The sequence below is a fragment of the Malaclemys terrapin genome, chromosome 11 (assembly GCF_027887155.1).
Source record: "Malaclemys terrapin pileata isolate rMalTer1 chromosome 11, rMalTer1.hap1, whole genome shotgun sequence".
NCBI lineage: Eukaryota > Metazoa > Chordata > Testudines > Emydidae > Malaclemys > Malaclemys terrapin.
In genome coordinates, this window is record NC_071515.1 from 69,085,195 (window position 1) to 69,101,122 (window position 15,928).

At 41.4% G+C, this 15,928-nt stretch overlaps 1 protein-coding gene across 4 annotated transcripts in view; it reads left to right on the forward strand.

Annotated features, from left to right (window-relative positions):
* The window catches only part of MYLK (myosin light chain kinase), a 305,994-nt gene extending 290,413 nt beyond the window's left edge, over positions 1 to 15,581 (forward strand). For all 4 annotated transcript variants that reach the window (XM_054044298.1, XM_054044297.1, XM_054044296.1 and 1 more), the window contains 5 exons: positions 7,704 to 7,856; positions 9,040 to 9,163; positions 10,444 to 10,573; positions 11,580 to 11,711; positions 13,381 to 15,581. In XM_054044298.1, coding sequence (XP_053900273.1) covers positions 7,704 to 7,856; positions 9,040 to 9,163; positions 10,444 to 10,573; positions 11,580 to 11,711; positions 13,381 to 13,619 — 778 coding nt within the window. In that variant the 3' untranslated portion in view covers positions 13,620 to 15,581. The remainder of the gene's footprint in view (positions 1 to 7,703; positions 7,857 to 9,039; positions 9,164 to 10,443; positions 10,574 to 11,579; positions 11,712 to 13,380) is intronic.
* The last annotated feature ends 347 nt before the right edge of the window (positions 15,582 to 15,928 follow it).

The window sequence follows — 15,928 nt, forward strand, 5'->3', positions numbered from 1 at the left end:
CCAGTAAAGAATCCTCGAGTGTTGTGAGTGTTTTTCAAAATGAAAGAGAATTAGTTGGGTTTTCTCACTTGCCTGACACTTGTGCCTTTAACCTGTTCTGAAGAAACCAACCCCAGGTCTCCATGGTCCATTCCATTCTTGGTATCTCTCCTGAGATTTCCAACACTGGAGCCAGTTAGTGCCAACTGTGATGGAGTTTTTGTAATGTAAGGTTATGTTCACTAGGAAATGGACTGAAAGCATCAGCTGATTTCATATTGTAGCTACAAAAGCTAAATTACCGTCTGACCTCCTGTGATGATATGATTAAGGCTACGTTTTAGCCATAGGTATTTTTAGTAAAAGTCGCGGACAGGTCATGGGCAGTAAAGAAAAATTCACGGCCTGTGACCTGTCCATGACTTTTATGATATATCCCTGACTAAAACTTGTGGAAGCTACCCGGGGGTGCCATAGGTGCTGGGGAAGGGTGGCGGCACGTGGCCCAGGACCCCCCATGGGTGATGAGGGGCGTGGGAGGGGTGCGTGGCCTGGGACCCCCGCTGGTGCTGGGGGGAGTTGGTGGGGCTGGTAGGCTCCCTACCTGGCTTCATGCCTTCCCTTGCCCCCACAGCAGCAGAGTTTGGATGTGGGAGGGGACGGGGGTTGGAGCACAGGATGGGGTGAGGCAGGCTCTGGACGGCGCTTACCTACAGGGCTCCCTGGAAGTGGTGACATCCCCACTTGCTTAGCTCCTAGGCAGAGGCATGGCCAGGAAGCACTGCGCGCTGCCTCCACCCAGAGCGCTGGCTTCACAGATCTCATTGGCCAAGAACCGCGGTGGTGCCTGCAGGCGGAGGCAGCACGCAGACTGTCTGGCCATGCCTCTGCCTAGGAGCTGAGTCAGGGGGATGTCGCCGCTTCCGGGGAGCCCCCCAGGTAAGCACCACCCAGAGCCCACCTCACCCCATCCAGTGCCCCAACCCCATGTCCCCTCCCACACCTAAACTCTGCTGCTGCTGGGCGGGGGGATGCGGTGGCCCGAGACTCCCTTAGCAGCGACTGGTGCAGGGGCTCCCTGAGATGCTCTTGAGCCAGGCACACTGGGCACAGCAGAAGTCACGGAGGTCACGGAAAGTCATGGAATCCGTGACTTCCATGACCTCTGTGACAAACTTGCAGCCTTAGTTATGATCATGTTCACCTAAGTGTATTTACTTCAAATTACTGGCTAGGGCTACTAGAACCAGTGTATTTGATTCATTCTAATAGTTAGTCAGTTTTGCTCATTTGTCACTGACAATATGTTGAAAGGGTTGTAAAGTGGAACTCAGCATCCTTGAGGTCCAATCATGGGAGATGCTGAGCATGGCAGGCAATGCTCAGTGAGTGATTGTGTGAGGCACTGAGCATGCTCAATTTCCTTTGATTAGTCATGGTCTTACTGCAGGAATTACTGGATGAAATTCTATGGCATGTGTTGTGCAGGAGCTCAGGCTAGATGATCGAATGGTTCCTTCTGGTCTTAATGTCTATAAATATAGGCACTCAGGATCTTCCAAGAACAGGTACATAAATACTGAGCATTGTCAAGAGAGTAAAATATCTCAGTCCTTTCCTTAAAAATGGAAATTGCAAAAGACTTTTTAAACAAATTGTGCTTGGGATGCCAGAAAGATGCCTGGTTAAGTAGCTGGAAAAATGTTTTCAGTAAACAGCCTGATATTTGTCTAATAATAAGATCATAGCTTAAACTCAAAATTAATTTTCCTGGGCGCACGCAGCTCATTTTTATCACTTAGCTTTCGCATTCCTAAAAGGAAATTGTTTCCATAATCCATCAAATCAATTGCTAGGCATTTATTACTTTAAATGGCTATTAAGAAAGGAACAATTGAGTCCCCAGGTCAAGAAGTTCTGTGATAAGGACAAGAGCTTGTGGGTACTGCATCCATTAGCTGCCAATTTTTCTTTGTTTTCTGAATACATACAAAGATATGGCCTTCCTTACAAGTATTCCCAATGCAAATCAGCTGACTCACACTTTAACTCGGGAGTAAAGGAACAGTTATTGTGGCCTAGTAAATTCTCAACATCATGGAAGGTCCAGAAGTAGGAAAACTTGATTGAGTTTTAAACAACAGTATTTTGAAATAGTGTTTGGAAGCACAGAATAGAGGAGAGCGTTTTGGTTGCTTAATGTACAATGGGCTGCTACATGTAATTTACTAAGTACAGTAAATGCATAATAAATCCATTCAAATGAATGCATTTTAGAGTTTACCAAACATTCCTATATGTCACCCACTCCATTTTTTTCTAAAAACTTACTTTTTTCTCTCCCAACTTCCATCAGTCTTACCCTGAGCCTCCAAGCACTCTGCAGGAGAATATCACTTCACCCACCATTACCCTTAGTTAGGCCTGAGAAGTTGCTGCAGAACAATAAAGTTGCTATCTCTCCACAGGGCATTATCTCTACAGCTCTCCCAGCCCCTACTAGTATTGGAACTGATAAACCAGGCATGAAAAATCAAGTCTTTTGCATAGTGGCAAAAAGTTCTAATCTCACTGAAATGGGCCTGCCTGTGTCTGTCACTCCGTGAAATAATTTGTGTAATATTATTTGTGGAGATTGTACAAAGGTCATATTTGCAATCAAGTATTGATGGAGAGTGGGATTCCCCCTGCAATGACCACACAAGTATTTTTTTCAAGAAGAAATCGTTCAGGAACACTTAATTTGTGTGAAATTATTACCCCTGCATCAGTTGTATTGATCTGCTGAATAAGTGCTGGTTGGGAGCTAATTTCACTTATGGTACAGTTATAGTCAGAAAAGAGACTGTGTAACAATGATAGTGTGGTGGCAGATTTGGAATCGCAGACTCCTCCTGAAACAAGATGAGTTTTTTCTGCCTCTTACATGGCCTCTTAATAACAGTGACTTTGATGAGACTTAGGCACATGCTGAAATGCTTTGTTGAGCAGGAATGGACTTAAGCTCATCCTTGAGTACTTTGCTTAATCAGGGCCAGAGATTCTGCATCAGTAACTTATCTAATGACATTTGCTGATGAAGCATGAAGGCAGAATAGAATCTATTTCATTCTACCAGCGGCCATACTGGCTTTGCAGTGCTACAAGGAGTGAAAACTTGTCTTAGCTAGTAAACAGATATGTGTAAAAGACGGAACAGATATTTGAAGTAAGATGTCATTTTACATTGTCACTTTTTCACACATTAATCTTCCAGTTTTCATAGGTCTTATTACACATTCATATAGTATTGTACACACTTGTAAAGATGCCCTTCAGTGTAGTATCTGAGTGTACCTGACATGGTGTAAATTAAGAGAATAAAACATTTCTCAAATAAGGAGCAAATACATCTGCTCATTTTGTTTTACTACTTCCCCTCTGGGGCTCATGCCTCCACCTCACATATAGACATTTAGAAAACTAGCTAGGTACTGTATGAGATACTAGACTTTGTTACAGGCAACTTCCAGGGGCAGTAAAATATTTAGTGGTACCTTTGTGTGAGGGAATGGGGCTACAAAGAGTGGATATTTTCCAGTTTACTTATGACAGCACAACCCTTGGGAGCAGTTTTTGTACCAAATTTTGGATGGAGTTGTTAGTGACAAAGGGGAGTAGCACAACTCTTTTGTGCGGGCTGTTAATAATTCTGTATAATATAATAAGTCTAGAATCTTTAGAATGTATGGACAGAAGCAGTTCTTGAAGGATAGTGGGTCTTTCAGCACAGTTTTGCTGGGCCTGATCGTTCATTCTTCAAGTGCTGCATCCGAAGAAGTGGGCTGTAGCCCACGAAAGCTTATGCTCTAATAAATTTGTTAGTCTCTAAGGTGCCACAAATACTCCTGTTCTTTTTGCGGATACAGACTAACACGGCTGCTACTCTGAATTCTGTAAACAATATATTTAGAGATGACTTCACATATTTCAATCCAGAGTGTTTTTAAAACCCAGTGAGTTCCACCTCATTTTGTTTTGTTCAGGAGCAGTGATATTGTTGGAGTCTGTCTGACTGCATAAAAAGGAGGTTGAAATGGTCAGGGCGCAGAAAGAGCCAACAAAGGTGGCTGTTTCATCCATAGATGTGGAGCATTGTGGCTCTGAGTCAACAAAGCACTTGAGCGCATGTTTAATTTTAAGAACAAAAGTAGTCCCATTGACTTCAATGGGACTGCTCACATGCTTAAAGTTATTCATGTACTTAGGTTCTTTCTGGGATCTGAGCCTGAGAGCACCTTACAGAATTGAGTCTGTATAGTTCTCTCTAGGTCTCTCTGGTTCTCTCTAGGTCAAAATTTTAGGTGGGGTATATCAGATGTTGAAGATGAAAGGCATATTATTATATCCTTAGTCCAACCCCCTGCCAATCCAGGACTGTCCCATACAGTACTGCGTTATAGAGTTTTGGTACTTGTGACCCTTCTTTCCTTCACATCTGCTCATTAATTAAGGGGACTTGTCAAAGTGCCCTTCAGTCCTATGCTGCAGCTGCTGGGCTGCTGAGTGAAGGGCAAGTACATCCTTGAAGGCTTCCTTTTATAATGTGCGATGACCAGTCCGGGATGCCTTTTATGGTGGAAGAAGGAAGTTCTGTCCTGTTGAATGATCCGCTCTGAATAGCACACAGAACTGGGGTGGAGATCATGAAATCCAAATACAATAAATGTTTCTTGTGTTACCTAATGTGGATCAGTGCCCCAATTCACTCCTATTCTTTTACTGCCTCATTTTTCTAATATGCAGCAGTGGCATGTTCGAGTCACTGTGAGTAGCTTGATACACAGTGGCCTTCACATTTTGTAAATGAATTGTTCATTGTTTACTCGACCATATACAAAACACAAATCAATCTATAACCTTTGTTTTAAACTATAGGTATATAAAAGGCATTGTGAGGGCTTGATCCCAAGTTGTTTGCCCTAAAGCTCAATCTAGTGTTTTAAGATTCTTTCCTTTCCTAGTGCCTCTTCCTCAAATTAATCTAGTTTTTGTAAAGACATGGAGTCCAAGCATATTGAAAAATAATAGCCTGGACAGAGTTGCCCTCTAGTGGTAATTGTTTTAAACAGCAGTTAGTTAGCAACTATTTAAACGAAATGAAAGGCAACCTGTCTTGAAATAACATTCTTAAGTATGACAAGGAGGGTGAGGTAATATCTTTATTTGGACCAACTTATGCTGGTGAGAGAGATAAGCTTTTGAAAACTCAGCTCTCTCACCAACAGAAGTTGGTCCAGTAAAAGATAATACTTCACCCACCTGGTCTCTCTAATATCCTGGGACCGACACAGCTACATTCTTAAGAGTGTTTTTAATTGAATTGTGTGCTTTAAAAAAAAAAAAAAGAATTTCCATACCATGATAAATCAGAGCTAGTGAAGGGCAACAAAGCAACTGTCATGGGAGTCTGGGCAACTTTGATACATTAGTGGGACAGAACCTTCATCCCTTGTTCACTAGCTTGAATCTAGCCCTTGCTGGTAGTAACCAAAAGTTACTATTCTCTGACAGCGGCATAGGAGTCTCTAGGGTTCATGCCCACTTCCTGACACTTGAAGGGACACCAAAGCATTCAGTGGATTATGACAACAGTATTTATATCCTCTTAAGCAACAATGACAGCCTTGTCTGCTTTCACTTTCTGTGAATGTCAGTCATGAGGGTAAGCACTAAGAGACCATGGTAATGATGATATGTTTACTTGATTCCCAGAATGAAGAGACTCCATTGGGCACAGTTACAGGCAGCTGGCGATGTACTGACCTATAATGATGTACCCTGTCTTTCAATGGACTATTCTAGACCAGAAGTTCCCAAACTTTTTTTGCTGCACCTCCCTTCGGAGATTCATGTCCCATATGTGCCCCTTTGGCACAAGGGTACCCAGATGGTGCGCAGTTTGGACCTCAGAGGAAAGGAGAAAATCCCCACATGAGCAGCTGGGGCGGGAGGAGGCTCACACACATCCCATTTGAATCCCAACACCTGGAGCGGCAACTTGTGTTCATTGGTTCTGCCCCCTCTATGTGCATGTGTGTGCACACAGTTGTGTGAGGCCTTTACTGTGGGGCCAGGCCTATGCATGCTGTCCCTGCCATGTTGATTCCCAGTGCAGTCATGGGGGAAGTGAGAGTGATAGAAAGGGGGGGAGTTCTCGCGAGGCTGTGCAGTTCCCATGAGAGCTGGCCAGCAGTAGGATGGTGGCTCAGTGCTGAGCATACTGGGATGGGGGCACGGGGAGAGAGCAGGGATTCTGGGACTAATCTCCTCCCACCCACCCTACCTTAGGCCACAAGGGGACAGGGTTGAGCTCCCCAGGGAATTGGACCAGCATACACTGGATACCTTGAAGAAACAAGAAAAAATTAACTACTCAGGTCCTTGCATCTCCCGGATAACCATGTCTGCCCCACAATTTAAAAACAAACATTCTAGACAGTTCCTTGCTTCCCCCAGTGGTTGGATTAACACAGCTGCCCGTTTAGTTTACCATGTACAAAACAGAGGTTTTGGAAAAATGTTTGAATCCTAGTGCTTCCTCTTATTAGCGATGAGCCAAAACTAGGATTTGAACAACCCTGAACTCTGGAAAAGACTGGATCCTGATCCAGATCTGACCTCTGTGGCTTATTTCTGAAAAGGGTCAAACTGAATGTTCCTGAACTTTGGAAGAGGTCAGATCAGGATCAGAACTTTGCAGCTTGGGCCCATTTCTGTTCTTGATGTTGCTATAAGTTTATAGAAATGGATTATTATAGGCCTTCTTTGACCTTTCCACAGCTGATTTCTAGATGCAATAATATTGAGTTATCACCACTTACATAGCTTACATTGGGTTATAGTGTCTGTCACCTAAAGTGCTGCTCTACTCTGAAAAGATATTCTGTAAAAATGGCATGATGAGGTGGAGGTCCCATGTTTGTGTGTGTCTCTCCCTCAGTGACAACAGATCAAATTTGCTCAGTACCAAGATATTTCTTCTAACTGCCAGCCCTGCAAACTCAACCTCACATATGAGAAACTAGCTATGTTATTTCCTTCTCATGCATTAGCATCAGTAATAACAGATCTGAAAGCCAAATTATGTCTGCAGATACATTTGTGCAATTCCATTGCCTAGAGTGAGGTTGCACCATTATAACTGGAATTTTTAGAAAAGAACTTTGTTAATGCATGAGAAGGGACAGGATCCAGCTCTCGCTTCTAGCTATGTTGGCCTTGCCTGAGCATGAGGAGTAAAAAGCACTAAAATGTTATTTCTGTCACTAAAGTTAGCAAATATAACTTTGAATATACACAAGAAGCAGACCTGCTGAGGTACAGTATCATCTTTGCATAGTCATTATCTGAGGAGAACTGAACTTTCTATGTAGCAAATTATTATGGTACCAAAGTCTTTCCACTTCATCTTTACCTAACTGCTGTTGTCTCTCCCCAAAATGAGGGAGGTATAAGAAAGAGGAGAATCTTTCTCTTTTAGCTTTGGGGATTTAAATTCTAGTCCTCTTCCCATTTATTTTGCCTGTATATCAACTTTCAAGTATATTATTTTAAGTTGACATGCGACTTCTACTGATACAGATTTTCAGAAAGCAAAGAGCTGTCACAAGGATGTTAACTGTTATCTGTGCTCATTTAAAGACTGACACTGTTTTGTGGGTTGTTGTTTTTTTTATCCCCAGGGTCAGTGGACTTTCTCCTTTCATGGGAGACAATGACAATGAAACTTTAGCCAATGTTACCTCAGCAACCTGGGACTTTGATGATGAAGCTTTTGATGAAATCTCTGATGATGCCAAGGACTTTATCAGCAATCTGCTAAAGAAGGATATGAAGTAAAGCTGTTGAACTTGACATATTTTGCACTTTCATATTTAATTGAACTTGTACACCTTGTGCCCCCACGCTCTGAATATCCTTTTTTACAAACAGCTTGGGCAGCAATGAATAAGGAGCTCTGAATGCTCCAACACTCTGTGTCTTTGTGTTCATCACCTCAGCCATCATTCACGTGACGCTGCACAGACTGGAATGGAGCACTTTAAGTGTCTGCTCATTCTTTTCACTTCTTTCCCTCAGGGATGGACTCATATGCCAAATGCATCCCATGGAGTTGTACTTTGTGGTTTGAGTGATCATCATTAATATAACGATGTAGCACATGGGAGCTAAAGATCCCAGCATGAATGCTGCTTCTTGATCTGAGTGGATTGTAATAGGATTTTGTTTTAATTTTCTCAGTTGTTTTTAAATGTGATGCCCTTGAGTGGATGGCTCTGACATGACAATACATTTCCTATGACTCTCATAAAGCTCAGTTTCACAAAAGCCATGGGCCACCACCCTTTTTATTAATAGTAGCAAACATTTATATTATAATAGTGCCCAAAGACTCCAGTCAAGATTAAGGCCCCATTGCTGTGAACATTGAACATACCTAGGGAAGAGACAGTTCCTGTCTTGGAGGGCTTACTATCTAAATGATACAAAACAAAGTGTTATATATTTATAAGTTATAAGCAAGTGACTACAGAGATGAACTGTCACAGCTTTGTTAGACGTGTATTTGTTAAATTTTATTTAATGGGTGGGAGAGGTAAGATGAGGCATGGCAGGAATAGGAAAGTTAGGAAGAGAGTAAAAAGAGGAAGAGGAACGGTCACTGTTCATCACCTGCTAAGGCATGATCAGCAAGCAGGGTTTTGGAGGCATTGTAGCAGAGATGATTATGCTGTGGCTATAATGTATGGCTCTTTTTTGACAATATTTTATTAACATTTTTACAGTGTTTAGCCTTCCCCATAAAAAGCCTTCAAAATCTGTTAAACTGGTCATAGATAGCGAGTGTAACAGACAGCAAGTAACCACAGCTAGTAAGCAGCTGTCCCATTAAGGCTAGTTTAGTAAAGTACGTAGAGATCTACTGCTTAAAAAAGAAAAGGGGAAACTAACATAAAAGCAAATCGGTTCTATCCTGTGTATTGGCAACACTGACTTAGTCTCTTTACATAAAAACAGGAGCCGCTTAGATTGTACTCAATGTCTTCAGCATCCTTGGCTGCAAAAAGACACCAAAAACATGGAAGCCAAAAAACTTTCCAAAGATAGGATGAAGAAATATATGGCCAGAAGAAAATGGCAGGTAATAAAGAGGGCAAGGAAGTGGGCTAGATGCCCTAATAGGTCTCTTCCAGTCCTAGCTTCTGTAATTCTGAGACGTATCATTACAGAAGGCTTCTGCTGCTAATGAAAATCCAGTTGCAGCCAGTGCACAGCTGCAGTAGAGCAGCTGTGTTTTTTATTGCTAATTTAATGCATGGGCAGTAGCAGAGGTGTTGGTGCATAAATGTCACAAGTGCTATCACAAGGCTACTAAAAGGCTTTGATTCTAAGTAGGGATTTTCCCTGTCCCTGCGTATGAGGGTCCTTGGAGGAGGAAACTTCTTTTGCATGGAACCTTGCACCCCCCTCCACACTCACAGTAGGGCCAGGAATAATTGGGCCCCTAATGGAGCTGACCAGAAAGACACTTTTATTGTAGGGGGATTTGTTTTCCTAATCCAGAGAGTCCCATCTTCTCTGGGCACCGAGATCTTTTACTGTTCTTTTAAGACATTCATGAATCCCCCATCAGATGGCTTAATTAATTTTCATTGAAACGTTTTGTCCCCGTCCTTCTGTTTCCTTGATGCTGGAGCCACTGTAGGGGCTCCATCTGGGCTGTTCTCGTGGATGGAGTAGCAGATGCATAGTGGCCTGGATCAAATCTTTTGACCAGCTTACAAAATACTGAGCAATATATTTTCATCATATACTTTCTACACCATATACATCCCTATTTATAAATGTTGTCAGGTGCCTATACAAACCTTACAAAGGATATTACACTTACTATCTATACTATAGAGTCTATCATATCAACATCTTTTAGCATTTGCATTAGCTAATATCCTGTCATTTCAGAGGCTTGCCAAGTTAAATTTTTCTAACTTTCAGATGGCACTTGCTCATTCATTTCACACTAGCTGGTTACTCATTTTGGGTGAAGTTCAGCCCCATAGAGAGGGCCAACACAAGGCCTATCTGCCATCTAAGCCCTATGTAAGCTTTAATTTGAGGCATTCTCTGGTTCATAGGTTTAGTGCTGACCCACTGCAAAGGGATGCATTTCATCCTCTTTTAAGAACAGTGATGAACCTTGTGTCTGAATCCTTTGTGGAAGTTTATAGCTGCATCTGAACTTGGCAGCTCAGGCCTGTCTCTCTAATCTAGAACAATAGAATGACTTATTAAAGAGTCTGTCCATTGACTCCCATAGCCTTTGGATCAGGCCCTAAGTCATTTGTCCACAGTCTTCCTGCTACAGAAAAGATGTGTACCCATTAGGTTAAACTGATGAGAAGCCTCTGTGTTATGTTTCAGAAAACAGGTCATGCTGTCCGAGCCATAGGGAGACTATCCTCCATGGCAATGATTTCTGGTCTGAGTGGAAGGAAGTCCTCTACAAGCTCACCTACCAGTCCTGTAAATACAGATAAAGTAGACCTGGATGGTAAGGAACTGCACTGAATTGTAAAAGGTAGTAACAATTTTATCTATACAATGTCCTCTACCAAGTCTGAACAAAGAGTTTAATGATAGAAAACCTTTTAAATGGCATCTGTCATATAAAACCAAACAAAATCCTAAAGACTGTTGGAAACTAGCAAAGTTGCATCATTAAGAGTGTGTGTGTGTGTGTGTGTGTGTGTACATGCGCGTATGCATGCACCTATCAGGATTGGTCTATTGCTCAGAATGCTTCACTGCACATATTGGGAGGCAGAAAGTGCTTGCTGTAATGCCAAGTAATAAAGGCACATTTGTCAGCTCTACTTAAATCAGCTTTGGAGAGTGTTTGCTTTTTATATATATATATATATATATTGTGTGTGTGTGTGTCCACTATATAATATTTTGCAAGGGGTGTATTTAGTTCTCATACAAATAACAGCAGTATTCTGTGTTTAGGAGTGGAGTGCAGGCAGTATTCTATGTACCTCCATGCACAATGGTGCCAGGGCTTCTCAGACAAGGCCAAAATTTTCAAATACATGTGCCTAAAGCTAGGCACCCAAATCTGTATTTAGAGACCTTAATAAATGACCTCTTTTTCAGGAGTCCAGTATGCAGCAGCTGCCATGTAACTTACTGTGGATGGCAACCCCTCAGAAAATCAGGCCATTTGTTTGGGTGCTTACATGTGAACTTTGGGCATCTAAGTCAGCCTAATTGCCAGGAAATGGTCATAGACAAATACAAGGAAAGAATACGAAATTACGTTATGTTGCACTTTGCTATGTGTACATAACTCATTCTGTTTGATAGTCTGAATCTTTGGCTGGCTGTTAAAGACTAGCGCAAAAGGGTGACATAGTCTCACTATTCCATTAGTTTTATAGCATTAAGCGTAATGGGGGGAAAAAAAGCTGCTTTCTGCAATTATTTGGTTATTTAAAAAACCCCAACCTCATTTCTAGGGAATTTCAAAATAACTAACCCTCCTTTACTTTCTCTAGATGATGCTGCCAGGGCTTTCCTTGAAGCAGTGGCAGAGGAAAAACCCCATGTAAAGCCATATTTTACTAAAACAATCCTGGACATAGAAGTTGTGGAAGGAAGTGCTGCTAGATTTGACTGCAAAATTGAAGGTACTTTAAATTAATGTCTGTGTCATCATTTTGCTTTCTCCCCTCCCCTGTCATTTCTCTGTATTGCTCCATCATGCTTTTTTGCTTTAGTTCCCTTCAGCTTTGCCATTATGTGCACACTTACCACATGGAACATGTTGCAATAATAGAATATATTTTGAGCCGCTTGGTGATCTCCCATGCTTGCCATGAAAAAGAAACCAGCTTCTACACAGCTCCCATGGGCAAGTCACTTAATCTTTCTCCAAGGCTAAGATCCCTACCTCACAGAGGGATTGTAAGGGTAAATTAATTAATGTTGGTAAGTGCTCAGATACTGCAATGAAGGGGGCCATGGATGGATGGAATAGATTAATGTCCTGTGATAGGGCTCCAAACTCACAATGGATTAGTATTGGGTTCCTGGCACTTACAGGGCTCCTGCTCTTTCCTGATTTGTTTAAACAGGGAGCCATTATTGGGTCTTTATTCAGCACTTTGTTGATGCAGCAGGCAAGAGAATAGACTGAGAGCCTGTGCTCTCCTGTTTACAATAAAGAGCTGCTCATGCAGTTCAGTTGTGTTGGAACTGTTTGCTTTCAGCAGTCTGACACTCACATTGGGATGGATAATCAGGTGGGTGTGATGGGGGCCTTAGATGTGTAACACGAGAGAAGAGTTCTTCTCCATCTTCTTCTTCCCCACCAAAGTGCTGGTCTCTTTCTCAGAGATACAAGAGAAGAGATAGGAAAGAAGCAAATGAGGAGTTCCCTCTCCCCAGAGAGCTCTCCTCAAGCTGGAGAGGGAAGTGCCCTGCAGAACAGGGGGGTGAGAATAGTGTGGAAAGTGGGGTCGAAAGAGACTCATGAGGGCAGATACATGCTTCTGATTCCTTTCCTTCTGTCCCCTGTAGAGATTTGTACCAACATGACCACTTTTTCCAGGCCCCCACTTAGTCAATCTGATTAATCTCAGATTAGCCTGTGTTCTGTTACTGGGGTGAGAACTTCAACCCTACTATGGTCCCTTTGTGTTGGATAAAAGAGCCTGAGCAGTGTAAAAGGTCTCCAAAAGGCCTAGATCTGATGTGGGGAGAATTCCACTGGCCATAGGTATTGCAATACTGCCTTTCAAAGACCCCCTCAAAAGCCCCGGCATGGGGGCATGCTAGGCACGAGTTGGACATGCTGAGGACAGGTGGGGCCACAGCTCGTAGAACTACAGAGATTCTAAGCAGCTTTGCTGCCCGTGAAGCAGCATGAGAAGGCTGCACTAACTTATAGGCACAGCACACAATCTCATACCCCTGGTATTTAAATCTCTGTGTTGGGGATTGTTAAGACTGCAAGCACTGTGAATGCTTCATGTCCTAATAGGGAGCCTCAAGTCTGTCATTAGGGACCTCTACTAGTTGATGACTGAGCTGCCGTGAAGAGCTTTCTTCTTTCATTAGAAAATAGTGACAAGTCACATTAGTGAATACTTCCACTGTTAATTTCAAATGTTTGTTATTTGTAGGGAAGTGGCAGCAGACAACTCTTATTTTCATTAGAGTTCAGTAGGACTACTCGTGTGCTTAAATTTATGCATATGCATAAATCTATGTGAGATTGGGGCCTAAAACATTTACAAGTTAATACCATTTAGTGTCTTGGCTTATAGCAGCTGCTATTCTTTCCCACTGTCACAGGCTACCCTGACCCTGAGGTAATCTGGTACAAAGATGACCAATCTATTAAAGAGTCTCGTCACTTCCAGATAGATTATGATGAGGATGGGAACTGTTCTTTGACTATTTCTGAAGTTTGTGGGGACGATGATGCCAAATACACCTGCAAAGCTGTTAATAGCCTTGGGGAAGCAACTTGTACCGCTGAACTCCTTGTGGAAACAATGGGAAAAGAAGAGGAGGAGGAGGAGGAAGAATGAAACAAGACGCAAAGGAAAAGATATTTGAAAAGTCACATTATAAAGACTAACTATATCTCTAAAGCTCAGAAAACCAAGTTATTAAAAACACCTAGTGTGATACTTACATCATTGGGGGGAAGGTGTTGTTTTTTCAGCATTATCAGTTGATACCTGTTTGTTTTCTTTATGGGCATTAATTGGAAACAGCGGGCACTTTAAGTTGCTATGGTGATTGGATTTAGTTTAAGTAAGTCGGTTGTTGCCCAGCCTATTTTTAATGTGAAAGTATCATACTTAATCTACAATTATAACCTGAATTTATAAATATCCTATTTATTGAGCTCATTCATTTGCACCGTCACTCTCATCAACCAATACTATAGCTGAGGTGGCTCTATGAGATCTACATTTATCTCTATGCCCAGAAATCTTTTATCAAACACACACAAAGATTCTATTGGTCTTTAACACAATTGAACCCTTCCATAGTAAAGTCATTCTTCACATAAGTTAACTATAAGGGAAGGTTACACTATAACCAGCATTGCAATTTGCACGTTGTAATAAAATGAACCAATCTTAGTCTTTCCTCCTCTTTAAAATAGTTTCACTGTCTGACCTTTACACACATACACACACACACACACACACACTCTTATCTCTTCCAATTTGTTATTAGTGTATTACTAATTCCACTAATCCTAGACCTCCATGAGTTTGTATGATCTGATATTTCTTTCCTCACCTTTAACCAAGTGATTCTAATTTATCTACTTTCTCTTGAGGTGTCTGTTACCCTGGTACAGGTACAGACGTCTGCTTTAGAAACAAACTGAAAATGTAAAGAACCAGAAACCTTGTGGTTGTGCTTGTCATTTTAATAAAGATTCATGGTTCATATAAGTGCTGCTGGGAACTATAGGTTATTGTACATCCATTAACTTTGATCTGTGTGTGGAAACCTAGTTTAGTTAAAAATTTACTTGTAGTTTATCTGGCCATTACAAAACAGATCTCAACTGATGATTAGCTGGAAATTGCCACCGATTTTTGGAGTAGCCGAAAAAAAAAAGAAGTTTGGATTACAAGCTTCTTTATACCAAGCAATTACCAAAGAACCTTGTGTACCCTATGTACTTGACAGTCTAGTTTTCATCTTGAGCCTGTCAGGAAGGCTTTCGCCTTCACTTTTTTTTTTTTTTTGCAAAAACAAAAAATTCCAGAAAACGTGTCTCTTCTCAAAAGTGATTAATGCACTCAGACTGAGCAACTTTCCTTTACTCTCACACTATTGGCACTTGTTAATTCTTTTTGTTCAAGGGTAATATCAGAGGCCATAAGATGATATGCATAATCCAATGAGAATACATTTCCAGTATCTGTACATCATTCCAAATGTGTGTTTTCCTTTATTCCACTTTTTGTGTGTAGAGTACAACAATTTTAAGTTTCAAGGAGTACCTTTTAAAAAATTTAGTTCCTCAAATTAAGGTATCGAGTGTACTTTTATGCAGAGGTATATGATATCAACTTTAGGATGTTTGATATTACCTAGTTTTGTGTTTTATATTATTTGCTCTTCTACATGTCTTTAAAGTAACAAATCAAGCTCAACTAATGTGGATCACACAATCTTTTTTTAAATAACTGCTTAGCTCTTTGTTGCTAGGTTCAAATTGCCAGCACCAGCATGTCTTTTCTTTTTAAATGGGTAAAGAACTCTTGTTATACTAAACACAATATTGCCACTACTCCTTATAAGGAAAGATTTTTTAAATTTGATTTAGAGCATACAGAGTTTTCCTCACATGTTTTAAATGTGTTTAGGTAACAATGAGGTGTCTTTTGTACCTTAAAATATGCTAATGTTTCCCCATTTTGTTAAACCATCAGAATTGGGAGAAATGAGAACACTACAGCTGTAGTTACTCACAATTTCTAAATAAATAATACCACAAAGCGTGCTGTTTGTATAATCAATTGCAGACTCCAGTTTATTCACACAGGCTGAGGAAGGCAAACAGGATCTCTCCTGATTCTCTCCTATACTGAGATCCACTTAGCACAGGAATGGGGGGAAGAAAGAGTGGCAGGGGTTATGCCTCTGATTCTCCTGGTGCATCTGCTACCAGTTCAGGCCTACGGACATACATTAGAGCTGCTCGGGGCTGCACTAATTTACACCACTGGCTATAATCACTATGGGACCATAAACTAGAGAATTTGCAGAGCATGGGCTGGAGGAAATTCTCAGTTGGCCAGTTAGGGCCAACTTCTAGCACTTTGTTACTTCAAAATAGCTGGACCTGGAACAGGGAGAGAGAATC